We start from the raw sequence: 25,161 nt of genomic DNA on the forward strand, positions 1-25,161 counted from the left end.
CACTTTGAGAGTTTGTTCTGGCTTTTTCTCTCAAAGGCTCCTGATTCTGATCATTGTTAAACAGTATGGTATCTTTAGAGACTCTCTTCTCTTGTTCTGTATTCCTCATTCCCTGTTTGTTTTGTCTCTTTCTATAGTCAAGTCCACAGCTGACCTATTTGATGACGATGAAGAAGGTGACTTATTCAAGGAGAAACCTGCCATTCCTTCTGAGATTGCTGGGACAACTAAAGAAACAGAAAGCCATAGGGAGACAATAATGGAAAAAAAGGTAATGGCATAAAAATGGATTGTATGGCTGAGGTTTTAGGAAATGTTTATAGTGAAGTTGAAGTAGTCATTCCATATACAACACTATGAAAGTGACATATATATGAAATAAGATTAGGTTCATAGGGTCTTCCATAATTTAGTGCTTCAGTGGTCCTTAAATGCTGTTTGCCTTTTAAACTTGGGGTTTATTTGAGGTTTTTATTTGTGTGAGCAGTGACTGAAAGAATCTTGAGGCAGGATGATTGAAATGAGAGCAAAATGTAAGCCTCTGATAATAAAAAATGCTTATGAATTTCATGGCTGAAGTGAAACCAGCCTGAGTTACGAACCTGTGGTGTCACAATTCTGTGCTGCAGAGACTGCCTGCTCTTACACCAGCCACGGACAGCAACTTCACTGGTAACCCATAGCTTGTTTGTATTATGAGAGAAGAGGGTGGGTTCTACCTAAGCATATACAAAACTTGGAGCATTTAGAAAACTGTTTTTCAGCTGAAAACTCCTCTTAGTTGTAGAAAGCTCTGAATGTGGTGCTGAGCACATCTATAGAGAGTTATGAGAACCTCCTAACTCCCCTCCACTTTCAGAACAGTGCCTTGAGGAAAGTAGTAATGCTCTTTGTTTCTGCAGTAGATACTGTATATACTCATTTTACACTCCTATCCAATGAGTATTTGAACATAATTAGCTGCAGTGACTCTTCTCCCCTCTGGACTGAGAGGTACTGTTGGAGATGTCTAATGCAAATTGCTGTAGCACTTACTCCATATTGTCCTATGAGAAGCACCTGAGCACAGGGGCCAAAGCCAGCTTCTATTTCTGCTGCTGTGCAAGAGTATCCATGGTCAGTGAAGTGGGAGCAGTAATGGGAGGGATCTCACAGCACTTGGCTTTCCTGAAGAAGAGGATGAAAACTGATTCAGCAGCACCCCTCCTGCTCAGTCAGGAAAAGAGGGCTGTTTTATACTCCAGGCTTTATGACAGTAGTGCTTGGGTCTGGGATCATTCGAAGTTTAATGGCAATATAGCTGGTGGCAGGCTGGGGCTGTGCTGTGATAATGCAGGAAATGACGGCTGGCACAAACTGTCCCTTGTCCTTTATGAAAAACAGCTTGTTAAGAGAAACATTTTCCTTTAGCTCACGAGGCCTGGCATGAGTTGCTGCATACATTCTTCTGCTGAGAAGGATGGTGTGGTAGAGGAGGTCTGTGGTAAGACCTGCAAGTCACCTGTGCATAGCACATGAGTTTTGGACTTCAGCCTACAGATGACAAGCTTGGGTTCTGTTCCTTCAGCTGCGGGGATTTTGCCATCAGCATGCCTCTTAGTCTGTCATGGTTTAGGAAAGGTACTTCCCAGTTTAGTGCCCCCACTGCAACTATGCTGTTGCTCACTCCTGCTATCCCTCTCTCCCGGGGGAGTGCTAAAGAGGGGAATTGGAGGCACAAAAGGGTAAAGATCAGGGGTTGAGATAAAACCAATTTACTTGAAACAAGGTAGAAAAGCTAACAGCAACAGCAGCAATGCTAATGACAGAAGATACAAAAAAAAGAGGCAAATGATTTTTGCACTGCCTCTGCCACTGCCACTTGAGCTGACTTAAGAGATATGCTTCACCCTTGAAGAGACTCTCTTCCCCCTATCCCCAGCAGTGACATGAGGTGGTATAAAATAACATTTGGGTCCTGGTCATGCCCTCTCCTGGCTACTGCAAAAAAATGTGTCCTAGATGTGCCAGTCCTTACTGAATCTCAGTGGGAGCTGATGCAGTGTCTTTGTTTATCCTAAAGAGTCAACCATCTTCAGGTGAGGACTTCAAGCCTTTATCTGAAACGCCTCCAAGAAAACAGAGAGGACTTTTCTCTGATGAGGAGGATTCTGAAGTGAGTATTTCTTTGAGAAATCCCCACAGAAATCCTTGGGATCTCAGTCATCCTGGCTTCAGTCCACTCGTCCCACATCTGGGGTCTCTGTGCATTTTGTAGGATGGGGAAGTCTGACATCCATGCGTATACTTGCAGCTGTTCTGGAGGTTCCTTCTTGCTCCAAGAGTGAAAGCTCTTTGATTGTTTTCCCTGTCTTCAGGGAGTTAAACATTAGTGGTACACAAAGGCATAAATTAAAAGCCTGAAGACAGGAGGGAGCAGGAAATTAAGAGCAAGAATCATTAAAAATTGCTTATATTTCATTTTGGTTTTCAGTTAGCAATTAACCTGAAAAGATCAGGAAAATCCCTGTCCAGTTGCAAGTGATTGGTACATCAGATAAGGCAGCCACTGCTTCTTAAGCATTCTAAACATCTTTTTTCACAAGGAAAAACATGAATGTCTCCTTTAGAGTTCTTAAACATACAGCCTTGCTTTGCAAAGTGACATTTCTCTGGTTTGCATAGGATTTGTTTTCATCAAGTAAACCTGTGAAGTCCAAAGCTACATCTCTCCCCACCAGAAAGTCCATGACAAAAGCTCCACTTTCCTTGTTTGATGATGATGAAGAGGTAAGTACCACTTCCTGATACTGGCTGTGTGTGGGAACCCGCCTTCACAGGATGTTGCAAATGCAGCAGGAAATATTCAGAAATGTACAACACTGGGCTTGCAAATGGAGCACTAAATTGATCTTGCATTGTGCAGCAGTTCTGATCATGTGGACAGCACTGTGGAGGAGAGTGGGAGTGAGGAGTCTTGCATGTTCTTGAGGTCTTTTAAGTAGTTTGCAGTCAGTGCATTTCAACTCTGGACGTGAAGGATGTTATCCCCCTGATTGATAGGACTAGAGAACACTGAGCAGTAGAACAAATACTAACTTCAATAAGCTGTTGTATCCTAAACCTTGCTTCTCTTGTCGTGGCTGTATTTTTTTTTCCTCACTCCTCAGTGTGTAAGAATCATGACTGTTAGTATGGAAACAGAGGTCAGAGCACAAGTTTGTGCAAGTAACCTTAAAACTTTTTTAATTAGTGTGTGCTTTAATTTTTTACCCAGTGGTTTTTGTTCAGCTCATTTAATGCCTGTCCTCAGAATAGGATTCATTCTCCATTTCATTATATGGGTTAGAAACAGTGCCCCATTGTGTTGGCTGCTGTGCTACGGAATTGCTGAGTGGTGGTTTCTGGCTGCTGGTTATGTCTTCTGGTGGAGAATCTGTGGGCCAGAACCAGGCTGTGTGTTTACAGGCTTCTGGTCTAGCAAATGCTGTATGTGTAGAATTCCTTGTACCAGAATATGGTGTTAAACTTGAAATTGTCTTCCAAAGACACCATTTCTGTATCCTGCTTATATGAGAAGTGGATGGCAATAATATCTTACATGCTGATGATTTCTCAATGAGCTTTTCATTGTGGCTTTGGCTTTTACTTATTTTATAATATTATATTTTATTTTGTTTTAAGGATCTCTTTGCTGTGGGACCTGCTAAGAAGCACCAGGAAAAGTCCCCAGAAGAGAAAGCAAAACAGCCAGGGCCTCTCAAGAAAGCTTCCAGCTTATTCTTCAGCAGTGATGAGGAGGTACTGAGGAGTGAGATTTGGTTCAAAGTGCTTACTTTCAACTGGTTGCTGGGCTTTATGCTGAGCAAAGCATAAAGCTTTTGAGAAGGGAACCAGAGACCAACTCTGATGTGTCCACATGCCATGCCTACCCCAGTCCTTTGACTTCTTTGCAGTTAAGAAGGCTGATCCTTGGTCCAAATTTTCACAGGATCTAGGTAACAGAAGTCATGTGGAAGAGAAAAATCAGTATTATCAATGTAATTTATAGGAAGTTTGATAGCAAATGGAGACTGTTGCCAACAAATCTGACTTAAAAACACTAAAAGGGAAAAATAAGTCTGTTCTTACTGCTTTAAATTCTGTAGGGAAAGTTTATCGGTTCTAGATAGATATGTGTTGAGATTTTTCTTTGTTTTGAGGTGGTTTTCTTTTGTATGTGGTTTTGTTTATTGGAATTTTTATTTGCTTAAGTTTTCCTGATTTTTTTTTTTCTTTGAACTGTTTTGATTTTTTAAATCTAGGGATGAGAAAATGATACATAAATAATAAGGTTTCCCATAGAGCAGTCCTCTTCTAGGGATGGGCTAGGTCTTGTCCTTCATCTTAAATGAAAGCTAGAGACACTGAAGTAAATTAAAAACTTAAAACTTGTCTGGAAACTTCTAAATTAGCTCAAATGAATAGGATCCAGACTCTTCTTAGTCCTCCTATCTCTAAATATTACTGTGTTACATAGGCTTTATTACTTGTCCTGTAATTCCTTGTTTAGTAGACAACAGTAATGTCTTTAGATGCATTTTAATCTTAATGTAGAAAAACCAAGTTCAAACTTTGTCATGCCTGTCGTCCCTTTCACAAAGAGGACAAACCAAGGTGGGAAACTGGGGAAAGCCACTTGAAATGCTGGGAATAGCAAAACAAAAATCTTGTTTAGTGTGTAGACTTGAATAAATGGTAGCTGTGGATGGGTGCCTGGGGGAGAAGTAATGTGAAGGAAGTAAATGCAGCATTGAGCACTCCTAGTAAGGAGGTGTCTTGGGTATATATGTGGGGGGGGGGGGGGGGGGGGGGGGGTGTTTCTTGTTTTTTTTATTTTTTTTTCCTTGGTTTTTTTTCTTGTTTTTTTTTTCTTGTTTTTTTTTTTCTTGTTTTTTTTTTCTTGGTTTTTTTTTTTTTCTTGGTTTTTTATTTTCTTGGTTTTTTTTTTTCTTGTTTTTCCTTTTCTTGTTGTACATCAGTCTTGCTAACAATTTAGTGGCTCCGGTCAGGTTCTACTGAATGACCCTGATTTTGTGACACTGCAGTTGACAGTGACCTCAGTTGTCAAGAGCAGCTGTAACAAAGTGTGTGTACTGTATTTTGCTGGATTAATACTGTGTGCCGAAAGGTGACCAGGCCCTCTGCAAAGCCTGAGAAATGTCAGATTACAGTGGCTAAAATGCAGGCAGCTAAGTAAACTAGTAGAGAGAGAGATTAAAGGACTGCCAAAATGATGAAGTGTTCATTACAGAGAAGGTTGCAAAGGGGCTTTGACCAATACAAAAGAAAACTTGTTTCTTCTTTTTAAGGAACATTGGAATGTCTCCAAGCCAGCTAAACTTCCTTCTGAAGACCTTGCAAAACCAACTAGCACTGTCAGTCAGGCTAAAGATGTGAAGACGACAAGCCTCTTTGAGGAAGAGGATGAGGAGGACTTATTTGCAATCACTAAAGAGAGGTGACAGTCCTGGGAGAGGAGTGGGGAGACATTTATTTAGAACAGCCCAGCAGGCCTTTGAAAACCAGATGGACCCAGGCATATTGCAAGTGTTGATTATTGGTACTGTTGCTGAGGAGGAAGTAGGGGTGTGTGAGTAGGAAGGAGCAGTGCTGGGCTCTTTTGTATCTGTGGTGGGTCATTCTCCTTGCCTGCACTGAACTGGCCTTTCCATTTCTATGCCAGTGATATAAAATCCTCTTGACCTTTATTTTTTAAATCTCCACTTCTGCAGAAAGCTTTGCAGACAAGAAAGAGGGTGTTGGAATTGTTGGGACAGTAAAGAAGCCAAGTGCTGTATCTGGGAGCACTTGCTGCAAATGATGGCCCTAAGTGATGCTTTTAAACAGATGTAGATGAATCTTCCACTTTCTTCTCTCTCTCACTGCAGCCAAAGAAAGCCACAGAAGCCATCATTGTTATTTGAAGATGATGATATTAATGGAGAATCATTCTTCAGCTCCCAATCAGTGCTACTTCCTTCAGCTGCTAAGGCTGCAGTGGTAACTCCCCCTTCTTTTAAAAGTGACATGGAACACTTTTACAGTCTCTTTACAGTCTTTGTTGTTAGGTACTGAATATAAGTCTTAACTCGTTGTACACAATGGTAACTCTAGCAAATTGGGAGTGGGAACAGGGAAGACTGAAGTCTTACATGTACACTCTTACTATTAGCCTAATAGAGACTTCAAAATTTTCTTGACCACTTACCCTAAATTTGTTTGGTTTATGCTAAAAGCACATCCTAAGGATGTTTTGAAAGCTCTCAACCATTAAAGTACACTAAAAGGAACAAACAGCTTACTGCTGACTCAGTACCCAGGGTTAACTTTTTGTGTTACCCTACCCAAGATGATTCAGATGTGTAAACAGGCTTCTTACTTGACCCTCCCTATTGTGTGCTCGTGCCATCCTCTGTCTTAGTATCTTAGCCCATGATGCACTGCCTGTCTGGTTGTGCTTTGGAATGGAGAGTGGGAGATGCAAGGGTTTAATAAAGCTGTATCTGCAGTTGGGATTCCTTTACATGTGCTTCCTGGCACTCTTCAACCAGATTCAAAAACTCATAGTACTGGAAATTAATAGTCACAAACCGGAATGTCCCATGGGAGGAAAATAGGAGAAGTCAGGTATGTTGCCAGTGTCCTAGACCTTTGCAGTAGGCAAACAGACTCTGCTATCCCACGGCAGAATATGCTTTTTATATATAACTGCCAATTCTGTGTCACCAACATTCTCCTAATTTTGCAGGAGAAAGTAAAACCAGCACAAGCACCACTTATCTTTAATGAAGAAGAAAAGGAGGAAGATCTGCCAGATAGAACAGTGAAATCTAACCAGGTAGAAGATACACTGTGGTGTTCAGAAGAACGTGGAGCAGCTCCTGTGTCTCAAGGAATTGATGTTACAGAGCAGCAAACAGAGGAAAAAGTGAGGGATTTTCTTACATTAATCTAAAGTTTGGTAAAGATTCAGTAAAAAAAAAAAAAACACAATCAAACAGTGCTGCTCTGGCACATAAATATTTTTCTGGATTGGAGAAAAGAGCAATTCTGTCTCCATTTAGCAAAATCACTTTAAAAATTGTTTCCTAGCTGATGTGCTTGAGAGGGATTGGGTTTTTTGGGGGGGAAGGAGGCTGGCAGAATCTGTTTTGGTTTTCTCTCCAGAGTGGGTTGGGTAATCTTTATTTACATGGACAGAGCTTTCCCTTGAAACATAACCTGTATAAATACATAGATTTTAATTCAAGCTTAATAACTTTGTTTTACCATAATGTGTGATGATTTATAGAGTGTTATTATGGCCTTCAGGATTGTGAATTTCTGCTGGGCAATACTGTTACGGACCAGTATTGATGAGTATTGGGTGTATTATTGCAGAAGCTTCAACAGAACTGATCTTGGGCATAATCTTACTGAGTGATTGTCAAGGAATTACCAGCTGATGAATTTCCATTTTAGTTCTTACTCTCCACACTTTTCCTGAGCACATTTAAGGTTCTGGTACTTGCTGTTTACCCCAAAGTATCCCAAGTGGTATGAGCTAGGTAACACAGAGATAGTGGAAAGCTGATTAGTGCAGCCTTGTGGTGCATGTACAGCCTGACATAGAGATGAGGAGAAAAACTTAACGCAGGAAGCTGCTTATCAATAGTGCCACAGGGTAGGGTGGAAATTTGGAGGAAATACAGGAGGAAATTTGTCTTCCTTTCAGAGCTGAAATTGTGTTCTTTTCTTTGTCAACTGTCAGGTGCTAACCTGCATTTTAGTATTCTGTCTGTTTGGGAAAAGTTAGTTGCTTGGTAATGATTGCAAAACTCTGGTCACTGCTGATATTTAACCAAGAATGCTTAGCGGGGCTTTTGGGCAAACCTGAAATAAGTAACAAGCTGATGTGTTACTTTTTTTTTTCTTCTTTGGTGGAGCCTTTTGCAGTAATATCTTCAGAGCCAGCTAGCAGTTCAGATCTGTTTGCAACATCACCACCAGCTCTGGGGAAAGATGTGAAAAGCCAAGCAAAGAAAGTGCTAAGCTTATTTGAGGAGGAGGAAGACGAAAGACTGGAAGATGATAATGGCATAAAAAATGCACAGAAAGGAGTTGTTGTGGTGAGTGTAAGGAAGTTCTTGAATACCAGAAATGGTATTTCTATCTCTGCTTTTCTAGGCAAGGTTTTGTTTTTACCTTTCCCTCTCCCTCTCTTCATGTCACGCAGGCTTACGTTTCTCAGTTTCTAACCTTCCAGATTCCAGGGTGAGAATTAATTCCTGCTCTTCCTTGTGATCCTGAATCCTTTTGTAAATTTTCCTGTCCCACTAACTTGAAAGCATTTTGCATCATGCTAATACAAAAAGAAATTATTTTCATATACAGATGTTTTGGTGCAGCTACTTGATTTTTGCTTTACAAAACTGACTCTTCAGTTACTCCTGAAGGTCAAAGTTCTAGGAAGTAAAAGGATGCAGAATTTTAAGTCTTGTGGTTTATCTCTCTTTTCATTTTTTTTAATTATATTGTTACAGTTTGCTTGCTGGATATATGCCTTCAGGTTTAGATTCAGCAATAATTATCTTAATCCTATGTTTATTTCTGTTTTTCAAGTATGTGTTACTCATTTTTTTACAAAAGCTTCCAGCTACCATACTATTTACTCTGGGTTTTCTGATCTAGTGTATACCATCAAGAGGTGGACTTGGAATTTTCAGCAGCAATATCCTTGAATCTATGGCAATATTCTTATTTCTACTTGATGCAAATGTACTGAAATTTTTACTCTTAAGTTTGAAGTAGTGATAAAAAGTAAATACTGTATACTATAGTGTACCACAAGGTTTTGTCATCTTAGTGTGTAAAGTAAGCTGCCAGTCCTAAAGGCTATTTACACTTTATTCAGAAGCCCTTGGAACTGAATGAAATAGATGACTGTTGGAGAAAAATCACTGTTTAGAGCAGCTTCTGAGTTAAAATGGATTGTTAGCATGGGCCCTTGTTTACTGCTTGTGAATGAATACTGTGTTTGGTTTTTTGTGGGGAGCATACTGGGAGATGATTGGAAGAAGCCACATCTGTCCTATGAATCTGGAAAAATAGAAATCCATTCAAATCTTTCCTTCAAAGCTCTCATCTGTCAGCATATAATAGTCACAAAGTGATTAAGGTGCTGAAATGCAAAAATCAGAATGGTAATTTATGAACTTGACATTTTTGATATACAAATCTGAAAGGTGCTACTATTTTTCTTGCTTATTTCAATTTAATATGTGTTTTGTGTGTGGATAATTCTAGATGTGCATTAGGTTTTCACATATCTGGTCATAAACAGCAGTTCTAATGATCTAAAAATGTGACCTGGCTTTTGATATGAAATTAAAGCTGGTGCACAGAGAGGCTGAGAATGTAATAAAGAAATCACAGTAAGAAAAATCATAGGAGAGGGTGTATGGATGAAAAATTGTATACTGGAAATTAAATTTAGTCAGGCCTTCTGGGTTCCTGGAGACTTGAATAGGAATGAGGAGAATCAGGCTTTATTCGTACGATAGCCACTCTTGCTGCCTGGATTTTGAGTCTGGTGTCATGGTACTGGCTGCCCAGTCATGCTCTGAAGAAGCATTCTTTAATTTGAATTTAAATACAGACAAATGAGTGGTGAAACATAGATGTGTTTTTTACCTGGACATTTAAGTGGGGCCTTTGCCTTTGCAAGCCAGACCTGGGTGCCCACAATGGCCAGGATCACACAAAGGCACTGGTTTTGGTGCTCGAGGAATTGATATCCATAACTTTGCCAGGTAATGGAGGGCTTATAGGGTGATACATGCAACTTCAATCTTCCCCACAGCAGCAAATTTGAAAGTACAAGTTCTTGCCAAAGGTGGTATGTTCTGTTCTTCCTTGTGGGCGTTTGCTTGCTTTGACAGGACAAGAACAGGGAGTCTAGTAACAATAATAGCTTTACAGGCCTTTTGTTAAAAGGCCTTTTAGTCTTCTTTGAAAATGTTCCTTAGGAAGGTAACTGAGAGTTTCTCTTCCTTTCAATACGATGTCCTGCATCCTTACCTGAAATTTTTGAGGCATAAAAGTCTTACTGGAATATAAACCTTACTATACAGTCATGATAACATCCTGAAAATTTTTTTTTTCCTTTGAAGGAAGCTTCACAAGTAAATAGTAGCAGCTGGATCTTAGATCAGCAGACCCTCACATTGTGGTGAATGTCTTATCATTAAATTGAACTGTAAATACAAATACTTACATTATAAGTTTTGTAAATTTGTCAAAATGAAACATAACCAGCCATATAAGTTGTATTTTTGTTACCAGTACAGAGTTGTAGTGTAGCCTCAGGGGAATTGTAACCTTCCTTATCATGAGGCAAATAACTTCCTCAGAGAGAGAGTTTCTCACTGTGTGACCTTCCTCCTCTTCTTCCAGGCTTCTGAGGAAGGTACTCGGCCCAAAAGCACTGGGGTCTTTCAAGACGAAGAGCTTCTCTTCAGTCACAAACTTCAGAAGGACAATGACCCAGACGTAGACCTCTTTGCCAGCCCCAAGAAGTCAATGGTGAGCTCAAAGTCCTCCTCTGAACCTCCTGTTTAAAAACAGTCTTTGAAATGTTCAGTGTCCTGGTATTTGTTGTTTGGACACTGCTTAGAAGTCAGTGATTTCCAGGGAGGGCTAAATGCTCGTGTCAGTTATATTCTGGCATCATGGACTGAAAGAGATGTGCTTTGGATCTGTGACACATCTTTCTTTTGTCTTCTGTTGCTTTAGTCTGCAAACCGTATCCTGAAGCTATCACCTGGAAGAGGGCTTTTTGGGGATGATGATGAGGATGATCTCTTCAGTACTGCAAAACCAAACATTCCGGTATCCATATCTCTACTGTAAATGGTTTATATAAAAGAGATTGGAAAGAAGTGTATGGAAGGGTTTTTCTCCATTTGTGTAGTCACAAGAAATTAAGTGACTTTTCAGGTCTTTTTGAGAGAACAGAAATGGTCATTGTGACCCTGAAGACATAGGGAGCAAACAGATGCATTGGGTCTCCCAACACTGGGATGAGAGAATTGGATTCTATTTATTTTTGTGTACCACTGGTACTGGCTTAGGTGTAAGAGAGCATACCTGAGCAGAAATCAGAGTAGTAGAGTTTGCTTTGTTTAACAGCTTAACTTGCTAATTTACTTCCTTTTGGTTTATACATGACTGATCAGTCATGTTCTGTGAGTTGTGTAATTCAAGTTTCTTCAGCTTGGTTTGATCTCAGGTAAGGATGCAGTATTAAAATCCTCATGGTTACCCAATTGCTTTTAAAGGGTGAATAGCTGCAGTGATGAATTAGACTGTGTTACAGCTGGTCTGAGGTCAGAGTTCTAACAGACATTTTAAACTGCTAGTTTTAAATACAGTTATCTTGATTAAATTGAAAGTAACTTTTACCTTAGTCTATATTCATATCTATAGCTGGAAGCTAGGCTAGAAAAGTGGCAATAGTTCCTGGAAACAGTTTCTTTGAGGACTCAGGACAGGGTAGTCTTCAGTAATTAGTGCTTGGGACACTATATATGAAGCCTGGTTGCTTGAAAACTTAAAAATAGCACTGTTCCTCAGCTAGCATTGTGCTTTTGTTTTCTCTGCTGTTTTGTTGATGAGAAAATATGCATGCATTTGGAAGTTCATTGAAACTCTCATTATTAATTGTTAGCACAGACAGCAAAGGTTGAGGCAGACTAAAGGAATGGAGGAATGGAAGGCTTTGCAGAGACATAAGCCAATGACCTGTTGTAGTGAGTTGACCTTGGCAGGATGCCAGACACTCACCAAAGCCCCCTCTCAGTCCCCTTTGCAGCTGCACAGGGGAGAGAAAATGTAACAAAGTTATATTTTATATAAATGAGTTATGGACTGGAGAGATCACTTACCAAGTGCTGACACAGGCAAAACTGACTTGAGTTAGAGATATTTACTGATTTTTTTTCTAGCAAAATCAGACTGGAATAATGAGAAATAAAATAAGACCTTAAAAACACCTTTCCCCCATCCATCTTTCCTTCCTAGCACCACCTCCTCCCCCCAGTGGTGCATGAAGATGGGAAATGGGGGTAAGGTCAGTTCATCACACCTTGTTTCTGCCACTGCTCAGAGAAGGGAGTCCTTCCCCTGTTCCAGCATGGGTGAGACAGTCCTCCATGAACTTTCCCAACCTAAGTCCACCCATGGGCAGTGGTTCTCCAGAAGCTACTGCAATGTGGGTCACTCTTCCTTGGGGTGCAGTCCTTCAGGCATAGCCTGTGCCAGCCTGGGTCCCCCACAGGGTCACAAGTCCTACCTGCTCCAGTGTGGGCTCCTCTCCCACAGTTCTTCAGGTCCCTGCCAGGACCCAGGCCTCCCATGGGTTCACAGCCTCCTCTCAGGTATCCATCTACTCTGGCCTGGGTCTCCTCCATAGGCTGTGAGTTAATCTTTGCACCCCTGTGGTTCTCCATGGGCTACAGGGGCGCAGCTGCCTCACCATGGTCTTTACCACAGGCTACAGGGGAATCTCAGCTCTGGTGCCTGAAGCACTTCCTCTCCCTCCTTCTGCACTGCACTTGCTATCTGCAGGGATGTTCCTCTCCCATGTTCTCATGCCACTTTTTTCTGGCTGTAATTACATCTGTGCAATATCTCTTCTTTTTTTTTTTTTTCTTTTTTTTTTCCTTAACTATGTTATAACAGAGGGGTTACCACTGTTCCTAATTGGCTCAGCCATGGCCAGCAGCACATCCATCCTTGGAGCCACCAGGGATTTGCACTGCTAGATATGGAGAAAGCTTCTACCAGTTTCTCACAAAAGCCACTCCTGTACCCCCACCACCACTAGCAAAACTTGGCCATGCAAACCAAATACAGCTATGCACAGCAGGAAGCAGGATCAAAAGATGTGGCTAGTTTTCTGTTCAATTAAAAGCAAGATTTTAAAAAAATTGCTTGAGTTCTTTTGGGGGCTTGGGTTTTTTGTTTTTGCTTTTTTTTTGGGGGGGGATCTGCACAACATGCTTTTTACCCCATTCATGTTGACTTGTGTCCATAATGCTTTCAGAAAATGGCCGAGAAGAAAACTCTACAGACCAGTGTCGGCCCTTCCTCAGTGAGCAGTAACCTAGAAAATGCTTTAAGTGCCAAGCAAGATGAGACTCTGAAGACAGCAAATACAGAGGCAAGTACTTAAAACTTGTGCCTTGAACAGCATGCAAGGAGAAAGGAGATGTATCATCCTCTTCTAAGTAAGTGCCTTGGAAAGATCAAAACTAATGCCTGGATTCACTGGCTACCAGGCAGCAATGCGTGGCCAAACTTCTCTGCTTATCAGCAGGTGCACTGTTACTAGCAAGAAGTTTAAATGTTACTGATGTTTTACTGGTTGTATGTGCACTTTAAAAAAGTGAAATGGCAGTGAAGAGCTACACCCTAGGTCCAGTTGTACTGAAAATGGGTTGTTTCTTCTTCTCTAAAGTGCCAGTAATCTGTTGGGCTGAATGTGATCTTTAAAGGTAGCCTTTCTCAGAGAGGAGATCAGGGCATGCAGCACAAATCTGTGTCAGCTGAGACTCTTATCTCGGAGTCTTTATGGTGAGTAAACAAGACTTCTGTCTTGCAGAATCAGGAGTCTCTGGGAAAGGTGATCTGGACCCAAGTTCTGGCCTGTGCCTCACCAGAACTGCTTCATGGAATTTCATCTGTAGGAGATTAGCTTTTTGTTGTAGGGAGTGGGAGTTGTTTTTTCTCCCCTGGGCTGGAGAACACAGCACACCTGTAGGGCTGGTAATTAGCATGCCTTTCCTTTTTATAGTGTTCCTTGAAGTGTAGAACCAGGCTCATCTTCCTGGATTTTGTAGCTAATGACAGCCTGCTGTAGGAATGGTTTCAGCCTGTCTGAGGTTAAGCTGAACACCACATGTAATTAAGTAGAAAATAATCTCCTCAGATGTTAGGATTCCTCTGTCATGCTATCCAGCCCTTCAAACTAGTGTCCTAACGCTTGCAAACCCTCAGTTACTTCAGCCTAGCTGAAGGAGCTCTCACTGCCCAGTCATACCAACAGTAGTACCTAGCTCACAGAGCCATGCAGACTACAAACTTCTGGAGAGCAAGCCCTGGGAAGTGCACCTTAGCTGATTTGATTCATTCCTGGCATCCTAGAATTGACCCAAGTCTTCAGACAGCTGCTCTTGCTCATTAGCCTAGTCTTTCTAGCACTGCTGGCCTGGTTTTTTTTAGAGGGACAGTCACTTCTCTGAAGCTGTTTTAACAATGGGCTTCCATGTGGGCTTCACTGATGTCTGTAGCCCCATTACAGCTAGTCACAAAGAGAAAAGTTAGATCATTGCCTGGCAATATGGCTTCAGAGGATTTTAGGGGACAGAATAAGCAAGGAGAGAGAAGATAGCTGTGCTGGTTTGATTTGACTATTGGCAGTGACCTGGAAAAGATGGATGTTGTTCAGTTACCGTGGCAAAGTATAATATTGGGTAGAAGAACGGGTGAATTAAATGTGATAATGAAGATGGGGCTGTGGCATGTGGGAAACTGAAAACTTAGTGACTATAGCTCTAGTGGTAGAATGTGATGATAACAAGGTATCTTCAGAAGAAATTGGTAAACAATTAGCTGCTTTCTGTACATGTATTGAAATGAAAACTATGGTCTAGTTGATAACAACTTGTCAACTTGTTTAATCCAATGTAATTTTGTGCAGAAGTCTACAGGTCCCGTTCCCATTAAAACCAAAGAGCCTTCATCTCGGATTGGAAAGTTACAAGTAATTAACTTTACTGGCATTTTAACTTTCAAAAAAAGAAAAAGAAAATCTTCCCTGCCTCGCTGAACCAAAATCTTATTGCTTCCTTACCTTATTCTTGCAATGTTATTTTTTTTCCAGATGGCATATTTTTGATTGCTTTTTCTGTATTGCATGTTTAATATTATTTCCTCCTTCTGTTTCAGTCCTGACTCTAAACAGCACTATTTAGTCATCTTGGGGGGGGGGGGGGGGGGGGAGTGGGCAGAGGGTGGGCTTGTCTTTGAACTGCTATTGTTTTTAGCACTATTAAGTATGTCTAGAGACCCTTAGGGGGGACGATGGTTACATCCCTCTTCTGACAAAATGACTAGTAACTGTCTATATCACAGTACCATTCAAAGTCAGAACCATTGTCTCCTCAGACAGAATATCGAGCTATATAGGTGTTTGGTCTGGCATAACTTGACACAACTGTTCCTGAAGCTCTAACAGAATAATAGTGTTGACCATTCCACAGTTTTAGTGAGACAGAGCTTGTGGGAGACACAGAAGTTCTTAGGTCTGAGAAAAGCCAGGCACTTTAGATGTAGACCTTGAATAGCCAGATACATTAGATCTTGCTGCTTCTCTGGAGCAGTAGTAATGTGATCTCTTTTTGTGTGTATGTTTTTGTTGTCTCTGTTTTGTAGGCTAACTTAGCTATTAACCCTTCAGCCTTACTACCTGGTGCAATGCCTAAGATCTCCAATGTTAAGTCCCCCTTACCAGTGCTGGACACTCCATTACATGAGCCCAAGGAGGTACAGAACAGTGAAGCCTTCTCTGCTGCAGGAAGCAATGAAGACCTTGGCGTAAGCTTTGATCAGCCCATGCAAGCAGACACCTTGCACAATGCCAATAAGGTAACCTTGATATTTAGGATAAGAGGAGGGGGGGTTAAAAACACAGTCTGTACTTGTGCAGGAGTTTGTTTTGGTATGCAAGTTCTGCTAACAGTGTGGTTTATCTGACTCTAAATGGGAGTGTGAAAAACTAATCCCCTCTCACTTCCATGGATCACTGAAGAGAAAGTCTAGCTTAGCACCTATACTTAGCTCAGTAAGGGGATTATGCATATACCTGGTGCCTTTTAAAGTATATGTGTACCTTTTCCAAATACTGTTTTTCCCTATTGGTTGAAGGTATGTTAGTATAACATCCTGTCCTATCCCAGGAGACACCAACCTAAAAAAATATTTAAAAAGATCTCTTGCTAGGCTAACTATAAAACAGGTTGCAGGCAGCTGCTTTGACAAGCTATCCAGGGCACATCACTGCTGTAGGTTGACCTTTACCCCTCTGTGGATAAAAAATGTCATGCTGTCCTAAACTATAACTCTCAATTCTTTTTCAAAAAAACCTTTTGTTTTCACACAAAGGAAAACAAAAAAAAAGTGTTTCAGCTTTTGATGCGGCAAATCTTTGCCTCCTGACTCACTTGTTTTTCACTCATACTTTCTACTATATGGACTGCAAAAGGCATATTCTAATTAAAGACTTAGTGGTTCTTTAAAAAATGGAAGTGTCAGCCATGTAGTTAAGGTTTCATTTAGGTGCCTATGATTTTATAAGTCTGTGGGGTTTCCTGAAAGCAGCAATTTGAGTAAGAAAACTTAAAATCTTAACTTTGATTCTTTCTTCCTTTAATGCTGATGAGGCTGTTCATTACTAGATGAGCAGCAGAAATGACTTGGCAAGGTGCAGCAGCTGTCACCACAATGGCTGACATGACCCCTTAGTGACAAATGGGTGTGAAGCTTGTACATCATCCTGGTGCATTACTATGTAGGCACAGTTGTTTCCAACAGCAGCATGTTCCAACAGATAAAGCTCTCTATTGTGATACTTATAAATAGACAGGCCTGCAAATAATACAGTGCCTGTAGCTGCATATTATCAACCTTGAATGTTCATTTTAGTGTAGTGATGATGCATGTTTTTTTACAGAAGTTATCTGAGAAGAAGAATCTTGGTAACTATACTGTGAATGGTTTTTGTGGCTCAGGTTAGATGTTGTAATTTTGGCATGTCATTGTTTCTTCAACCTTTCAAGTTTGAGTGTAAATATATCCAGTCGAGTGGACTTTTTTCCAACAGCTGGAACAAAGCAACCTGCCCAGCATTCTGCCTGCCCTTTCAAAGAACAGTGCATGAAGCAATTAACAAAAGGTTCAAGAGGTTGCAGTGATCCATTTCCTACCCATGTAAATACTCCTGTCCATGTGGGATAGGGGAGAGGCTCTGATGGAAACTTGCAGGGGGCTTCCTTAAAAGCAGCGATTAACTGCAGTGGGCTATGCATCAAATGAAATTGTGTGGAAAATGCAATTAGTCATGGCTTGAACTGTAAAAGGCCCTAGATTGGCAAGATGATAGGCTGACTAAGGTATTACCTACAGCCAAGGGGCCAGAGTGGCTTGCTGACCTGTTGTGACTCTATTTGCGAGTGCTGTTGCTTTTATGCACCAGTTCTACCACTGTGGAATGACTAAGGGCAGCAAATCAGAAATCCTGGGTTATATTTCTGAATCTTTCTCCAAACTACTCCAAGCTTGAGTGTCCAGTGGGCCTTTACCTTTATATATGATGGTGCTTTGCTTTTCCTCCTTCCTTGCAGACCAGGATCAGGGTTCCAGGGAAGCGCAGACCCCCTAGCAGAATGGCGCGCCGTCTGGCTGCCCAAGAGGCTGAAGCAAGTGAGGAGGTGGACACTGCTAAAGAGCCACAATTCTCTCTACCAAAACAGATGTCAGCAGTAGTGAACATAAAAGAGGCCCTTGCTGCTGAAGCAGAATCCAAGGAAAATGGCTTTCTCTCTAGCTTGTCACTGCCAGCTCACAGCAGTGTTTTGTCTGCTGGGACAAACAAACTCCTTCCTCCAGAATCCACAGAAAACGGGGATGATCTGTTTGAATCTGAGGACCTTTTTGCAAGCAGCTCAACATCCAGACCAGCTGCACAATCAAAGTTGGAGGAAATGACAGACAGTATGGCTAACAAACCCATAAAGGGCAGGGAGAAAAAGCCTGATCTAGGTGATCAGGACAGCAATGATCTCCTCCAGCCTGTACAACACAAGTCTTCAACAAAAAGCAGCCCTATACCTTTTTTGGAGGAGGAAGAAGAATCTCTCTTTACCTCTCAGAAAATTGGAAAAAAGGAGTTAAAATCTGCTGTCCACCAAGCAGGTGACCATACTGCCCAAGATATCTTTGAGGTAATGGCTGAACCTGCCAGATGGTTTTTTTGTTCCCCAGGGCCATATGCAGATCCCTCAAATTTAGGCTTAATGGAGGCTGCTGAATAGGATGGGGTGTGCAGGATAAGGGAGTGAAGTAAACTCTCAATCCTGCTCCACTGCTGGGATATAGAAACTCTTTCTTTGGTTGTTCAGCCCCTAACTAGCAGCAGCAGTTTAAAAGGTGGAGCCTTAATACAGAGCTGTCATGCACTGAATGTGCTGCGACAATGTATCTTTTTCAGAATAATTAGGTGTTTGGTTCTCAGTTGTTAACTATCTGTACAATTCCCAGCAGTTAAATAATACTTTAAAAAGGCAAAAAATTGGTGGGCTGGGCACTTGATACGGGCCTCTGTGTGCTGTACTTGACCTGGATATAATCTAGTACTAAGGCACTTCTGCCAAGTCCCCCATGAGGAAAAGGGTCTCAAACCTCTTGCTAGTTAGGTTGTCAAAGACCTCTCAGATCACTGAGTTCAACCTTTGTCTGATAAGCTGAGGAAACTCAAGTCTTCTAAACATCTCAGCTGCTGTGTACAGATAATTTGACTATTCTCTTGAAGTGTGTTGTGGATTGATGAGAGCTATGTTTTTCTCCAAGGATGATATATTTGCTACTGAGGCAATTAAGCCAATGACCAAAATGAAAGAGAAAATGCCAGAGACTAACCTGTTTGATGATAACATTGATATTTTTGCGGATCTAACTGCAAAACCAAAAGAAAAGAAGACCAAGAAGAAGGTGGAACAAAAATCCATATTTGATGATGATATGGGTAAGTATATGTAGAAGTAAAAATCTTGCTGCTAGTCTTGTAATATTGTCCTGAGTTGCATTCATCTAAGATGTTTTAGAGCCCTTTGATTTCTTTTACTTTCAACTGCTCTGAAATCTCTGGTCATCTTTGGATTTTAACCGTGGATGAGAACTTTCTAGATTTATAAGAACTAGCATGGCATTTAAGTAATTTAGGAAAGAGTATAAAATTGTTCTGAGAAAAAGCTTAATTCCTGTAGGGAATTACTCCAGACAAGTTTCTAAGAGACTCATCTCATGTGTTTATATGAGACAGATTCCATATTTCAATTTGCACAGCTTTCTGTATTTTTTGTACTTTCAGATGGGTCACTGATAAGAACAAATTAGCACCTCTGCCCATCCCACCTTCACTATTGTGTTAACTACCTTGGAGCCCATAAGATTTTGTTTACATTCATGTACCCAGGACAATTTAAAGATACTACACCTGAAAGCAAAGATATGCTATATATAATTTGTTGAAAAAACAGCAAGTAGTAATGTGAAATGATGTGCAAAGCATGCTCCTTTCTTCTCCATCAGCAGAGATACAGAAAGTAATGTGATTCTCAAGTGTGTCTGTTCTCAGGCTCTTCATGTTCATAGCTCTTCTTTGAGACTGCAGGTATTTCTTTTCTAAGACAAAATTTCTTATCTAGCTTTTGTTCTTGTCAAGTCTTCATTCCCTCTAGCTTACTCAAATTGAACCTGACTTACTGTTTTACTTGGACTGCTGCACAATACTCTAGCCTGATGGCTGAAGACTGTAAATGTGCTAAAAAATTTGCCAGAGAATGAGCATCTTGAGATTTCAAAATCTTCTTGATTGATATAAAAATTAAGACTTAAAGGTTTGTTAGGAAGGTATTTGAAATATATACTGGATGACTTTTTTTAAATCTTGTTTCATTGTAAATAATAATTTACAGTTTTTCACGTAGTCTATAGTAAGTGAAAGAATTTGCCAAACCCCTTCCAAATATTCAGCACAAAAATCTGAACTGAATGTTGATAAAAATAGTAGTAGAATGCCACTTGAAAAGTAGCCACAACAGAACTTGTTGTTTGTACTTCACTTTTGACGTCAACTCTGGTGCTAAAGCTTTGTGTTTGATGTCACAGCTGATCTTGATGCCTGTTGCACCTAAAGCACCCACATCTGATGGACTTAATCTTCCTGTAGAGTGGTGACTGTTCAGTGCTACAGCCATTGGCATGCAGCTCCTTAGTGCCCACGGAGCTCCAAAAACACCAACAGGAGTGCAGGGAGATGCCTGAAGATGAGGCTGTTCCACTGGCAGTAGAGCTGTGGAACTGGCACTTGGCTACGTTTCACATTACAGGCTAGCTTAAGTGATTGTGGTAGCACTTTTACAGAGCTGTATATTGTTGTCTTAGGAGAACCTTTCTGCTGCAAATGAAACAGTAAATTTCAGCTGCAGTTTGAGGGGTGTGAAGGCTGCAGGCTGTTTTCTTTCATCCTGCCACAGCTTCCAGTCACTACAGTCCTCAGTCAGCTTATAGCTGATGTCACCTCTGCCTGTCTTCAAAATGGTGACTGAGCTTTCTTGCACTCTGACAAATACTGTGTTTTCCCTGGGTAAAACTGTCCTGTACTTTAAGCCTCTTTATAAAAAATGGAAGTGATACCTCTACGGCTTATGGTACTCACTGTACTTCCTCTCTGCTGTAAAGCTAATCCATGTGATAGCTTCTTGCTTTGGAGTGATGCCAGTGGGGGATTACAATGTTTTGCTGCCTTTCTAAACTGCTCTGGTGCTGAAATGTGGTCCTGGATTATTCCTGTGTAATCTCTATGATCAGCACAGTAGCAGACACATGCTGAATTGGAAAGAGTGAGAAGAGACAGGGAAACACATTGTGATAGACCACATTGTTCTTGGCCTCTGCCCAAGGTTAGGCTACGTGGTGAAGATTGAAATACTAGTAGTTTTTATACTCTGGACTAGTAATTCACAGAATATTCCAATGAGTTGGAAGGGACCCACAAGGATCATCAAGTCCAGCTCTTGCATGAATGGCCCATATGGGGATCAAACCCACAACCTTGGTGTTGTTAGAACCATGCTAGACTCAGTGGCTATATTAACCTCTACATAACATCCATATTTTCTTCATAGGGATTGAAGACCAGTTATGTGCTATTTACACTGGCCTTGAGAATCACTAGCGATCCTCATATCTAAGCCTTGTCATTTTTTGTTTTTATACTCCACCTGCATGATCTGAGTGTCCTACATTTCTTAGAGTACGAGATACACTGTTGTGTACACTCAGGACACCTCAGGGCAACCCCTCAGCATGTGCATGGTAGCAGCTTCATCTCTTTCATGAGCACAGTCCTAAACACAAGCAATTAAAGCCACATCAAGAACTGTAGGACTGTGAGCTCTGTGGCTGATACAGGCTATCTGGGTTGGATGATTTAATTTCTGCCTATTGTTGCCCTTAATGGCAGTGTGATATTTTTCCACTTTGTGGTCCTAGTTTTCACAACAGATATGCTTGTATTGAGGAAGGTGGTGGGAAGCCTTGATTCAAGACTGTAGACAGACCTTTTGAATATTTATCAGGATGGTGGTTGTAGCTTTCTGCTTCCTTGCATCTTAGCAATGGTCTGTTCTAAGGGGATTTATATTATGTTCTTACTGTGCTGTAGATTAGACTTGTGATTAGTGAATATCACCACAGTAGCTACTAGCAGCTACCATCTTTTCTGATTTTCTATAGCAATGACTTCACAGCTCTTGGATCTCTCAGGTTCCTCAGACACTAATGTTCTAAATAAGAGGGATGCTATCTGGAACTTGGATGATAGAATTTATTGTGGTGCTTTAATTTATTAAATATTAAATTAAATTTTAAATTAAATTTATTAAATTAAACTTTACAAATGCTTATGAGAGCCTGAACATGTTATAAAATACAAGTATTATGCTGTCCACTAAGAAAAAAATATTACAGCTAACAGCTCCCATGTATGTCCTTACAAATGCATCCAGAATTTCAAGTAGCAGGAAAGCATTTATCACAGAATGTCCTTGGCAGTCACTGCTGTGTCATGGAGTCTCTTGTGTACAGTGTTGCTTCTTTTTAGTAGTCACTTCATATTAAAATCTTTTTTTTTTGTTTCCCTTCTTTAGATGATATCTTCTCTAGCAGCCAAGTCAAGATACCTACTCCTAAAACCAGATCTTCCCAGGCAACCTCAGAAGCAAAATCTGAGAGCAAGATCCTGAGCACATTTGATGACCCGCTGAATGCCTTTGGAGGCCAGTAGTCAAGGGGTTATGTTGCAGAGAAGCAGCCTTCCTTAGCCCTGTCCTGTACTAATACTCTGGATTCTCTAATTCAGTAGAACTGGAATGAGATGGACATGGATATTAAAATGAGATTGCCCATTTAAAATGGTTAGTATTCTCTTGTGCTAGTCTAATTCTGCTAAATTATATATTTTTTAAAAAATACAGTAACCTGCTATCATGTTTTCCATGGTGCTGAGATGAATAAAGCCTGTGCAATACCTGCAGTGAAGTAATCTATTATATAAAGTATAGTTTGTTTTATTGAACAGATCTATAGCTAAAATAATTGTTAAATAGTAAATGGAGTCTGTTAAACTTCATCTGTCTCCATGTCTTACTTTCCTCTTTAGCTCTTGCTTAGAATGTCTGCATCGTGACTTGAAAGCAGCCAAAACTACTGCCCTGCCTTGTCTGGGTCAGCTGCCACCTACTGAGCTAATGGGAGGGTAAGGCTGGGTTCAGTATCAGGTACAGCTGCTCTTACAGAATAAAGCAATTAGGAATTCTCAGAGCTGGACTAGACACCAGCTTGAATGAGGTATTTCATATAGGCAGCTAATGTGGGCTATAAAAATAACGACGGCTAATGCTTCTCTGCCAGGAAGGGCGTGTTACAAATGAGCACTGAGTGGTCCATGAAGACAACAGAAACCTAACAGTCTTCTGTTCAAGCTGTAGGCCATTAAATGAGATTTTTGACCTGCATGGAGCTGCCAGAGTTTTGCAAATAACAATTTTCACAAAGTCCATGGTGGTTTTCGGAGCCCACTTGGTCACCTCCAGACTAACAAGCCTATGAAAAACGTACTTTATGCAAAGATTCTTTTGTGCCTAAAGGCTTGCTGTCTGCTTTCCCTTCTCATCCATAACAGTGTAAGCTGTATACAGGAGGTTGCTACTCCAGAATCCCTCTAACAGTCAGATGTATTTGGTTTAACTTTGTGTCCTATATTTTCTAGATTCCCTTCTGGAAGAGATGCCATTAACCATACTTTATACCTAGTGGCAGATGCTTGCTCTCATGCATGCATACGAGCAGAGCAAATGCATTAATGCGGGAGGATCAAATGTTTATTTTATTGTACAAGTGACTGCCTGCAATTCTGACTAGATTCACTGCTTTTATGATACTTTATCTTGGACTCTTAAAACTGTTCTGCTGTGAATTTAAAGCATGTGCTCAGAGGACCTCTTTGAGATCAACCTCCATTTGCACTGAAGTCCTCATTCTGAGACATCTGCTTTGGTCTCTTGTTTCTCAAGTTGAATTTCCTTTATCAGGCACAGTAAATACTACAGCTGAAACATCTAGCACTAATGAGGGTGAAGCAGAAGGAGCAGTTGGAAGGGATAAAGAAGAAACATGATGTATTGATTTGCACCATAGGTGGGCCTGGCAATGATTCATGTTAAGTGGGGGGTAAGCTGGGAGTAGCAGCTTGAAAAAGAGAGTGGGGGCTATTTGCAAATTGGTATCTGCAGTGAAAGCACTTGAACTTTATTTATAGGCATTACATCTGTTGCATATGCCTCATACATGATTTGGACTGCTTCTTTGCTCCTTTCTCTGTGCTTAGAAGGGCTTCAAAGATATGATGGAAGAAGAAAGATGGTGAATTCTTAGGTATCTTTTCTGCATCTTTCTTCTTGGCCTTTCACATTAATAATTTCTAATAGCATTGCAAAGAGGGCTGTTTAGAAGCTAAGAACCCAGAGGGCCAAAAGCTCTTAGAGAAAAAAAAAAGCTCCTGCCTTAATGTTTCTTAAACTTCCATATGAAAGCTCAGCAGAGAAAAGCTCTTCATAGTGTAAGTTTCCATGATGTAGATTGGAAACTTTCTTCCCGTCTTGTCTTTCTAAGCTCCCAGAGGGAGAGTCTTCGTGCTTTTCCCCATGTCTCTTCACATTTTAATATGTGTACTCCTCAATTTTAGACAGTACTAGGCACTTCACTTCTGGGAGGCCTTGGTCTGAAGGGTGACTTTTTGAACTGGCAAGAGGGTTTGTTTCTGGGTGATGTTGGCTTTTCGGTGATTGGAGGTTTTTTGAATGTTGGTTTACTTTTCAGGTTTGGTGGTTTGGGTTTTTTTGCAAATTCGATAAACCCCATCTGCATATTATGGGAAGGGCAGAGCTGAAGGCTCAGTATTACAGCATCCAGAAGCTGTGACAGGTTCCCATACCCACTCTGTGCTTCTCAAAAGCCACAGTTTTAACTGGGCCTGAAACCTAACACCGAGTCACAGGGTAGGTCTTGCGTATTTTAAAACCCAAATGGAAAGTAAAGTAGTTAATGTGATTAGCACCTGCTAATGGGATAAGCTTGTTTTCTCTAGCCTGTGATCATTCAAGGCCCGCGCTGCTTTTAGAGCTTGTCCCGGCCACCTCACACTGAAACGGGAGCATAAGTGAAGGTGTCCCAGAGCAGCGCCTGGCCCTTGCCAGGGGCGGGAATGTTCGTGTCCGGGCTGGGAACAGCGGGACAACCCCTGCCTCCTGGGCCCAGCGCTGCGCTCCGACACACCGGCAATGCCCGGGAGCCATCGGCCGCTGACTCTGCGGCTCGGCCCTGAGCAAGGGCCGGCGGTGCCGCGAGCGGCCGGAGCTACCTGAGCCTGAAGCTGCCCTGGCTGCCCCCCCCCCCCGGCCCCGCCGCACTCCGTGCCCCAGGAGGCAGCGCGGCCGCCGCCGCTGTCACGTGTCCAGCGGTACCGCTGGGGGCGTTGCACAGACTCAGCGGTTCGGGGCGGAAGGGACCTGAAAGCCCATCCCGTTACCCCCGGCCCTGAGCAGGGATGGCTCCCGCGGGCCGGGGCTGCCCGAACCCCCATCCCGCCCGGCCTTCGGCGCTCCCCGGCATAGGCAAGCGTATCCGGGTCCTTCCCCGCGCACGCGCTACCGCCCCGCGTCTTAACGACCACAACAAGAGGCCCGGCGGGCGCCCGCCCCT

General features: G+C 41.6%; 1 protein-coding gene across 5 annotated transcripts in view; it reads left to right on the forward strand.

The window, feature by feature from the left end:
- LOC134046399 (WASH complex subunit 2A-like) overlaps positions 1-22,531 on the forward strand; it is a 37,071-nt gene extending 14,540 nt beyond the window's left edge. For 2 of the 5 annotated variants that reach the window (XM_062496837.1, XM_062496836.1), the window contains exons 13-28: positions 138-271; positions 2,063-2,155; positions 2,665-2,769; positions 3,664-3,780; positions 5,331-5,479; positions 5,910-6,021; positions 6,770-6,949; positions 7,947-8,129; positions 10,456-10,584; positions 10,795-10,890; positions 13,106-13,222; positions 14,762-14,824; positions 15,496-15,708; positions 17,463-18,062; positions 18,688-18,862; positions 22,050-22,531. In XM_062496837.1, the coding sequence (XP_062352821.1) occupies positions 138-271; positions 2,063-2,155; positions 2,665-2,769; positions 3,664-3,780; positions 5,331-5,479; positions 5,910-6,021; positions 6,770-6,949; positions 7,947-8,129; positions 10,456-10,584; positions 10,795-10,890; positions 13,106-13,222; positions 14,762-14,824; positions 15,496-15,708; positions 17,463-18,062; positions 18,688-18,862; positions 22,050-22,186 (2,603 nt within the window). In that variant the 3' untranslated portion in view covers positions 22,187-22,531. The remainder of the gene's footprint in view (positions 1-137; positions 272-2,062; positions 2,156-2,664; positions 2,770-3,663; positions 3,781-5,330; positions 5,480-5,909; positions 6,022-6,769; positions 6,950-7,946; positions 8,130-10,455; positions 10,585-10,794; positions 10,891-13,105; positions 13,223-14,761; positions 14,825-15,495; positions 15,709-17,462; positions 18,063-18,687; positions 18,863-22,049) is intronic. The other 3 variants (XM_062496835.1, XM_062496838.1, XM_062496839.1) reach the window with 3 other exon arrangements.
- Positions 22,532-25,161: the final 2,630 nt, after the last annotated feature.

Source organism: Cinclus cinclus, chromosome 7, assembly GCF_963662255.1.
Source record: "Cinclus cinclus chromosome 7, bCinCin1.1, whole genome shotgun sequence".
In the NCBI taxonomy this organism is placed as follows: Eukaryota; Metazoa; Chordata; class Aves; order Passeriformes; family Cinclidae; genus Cinclus; species Cinclus cinclus.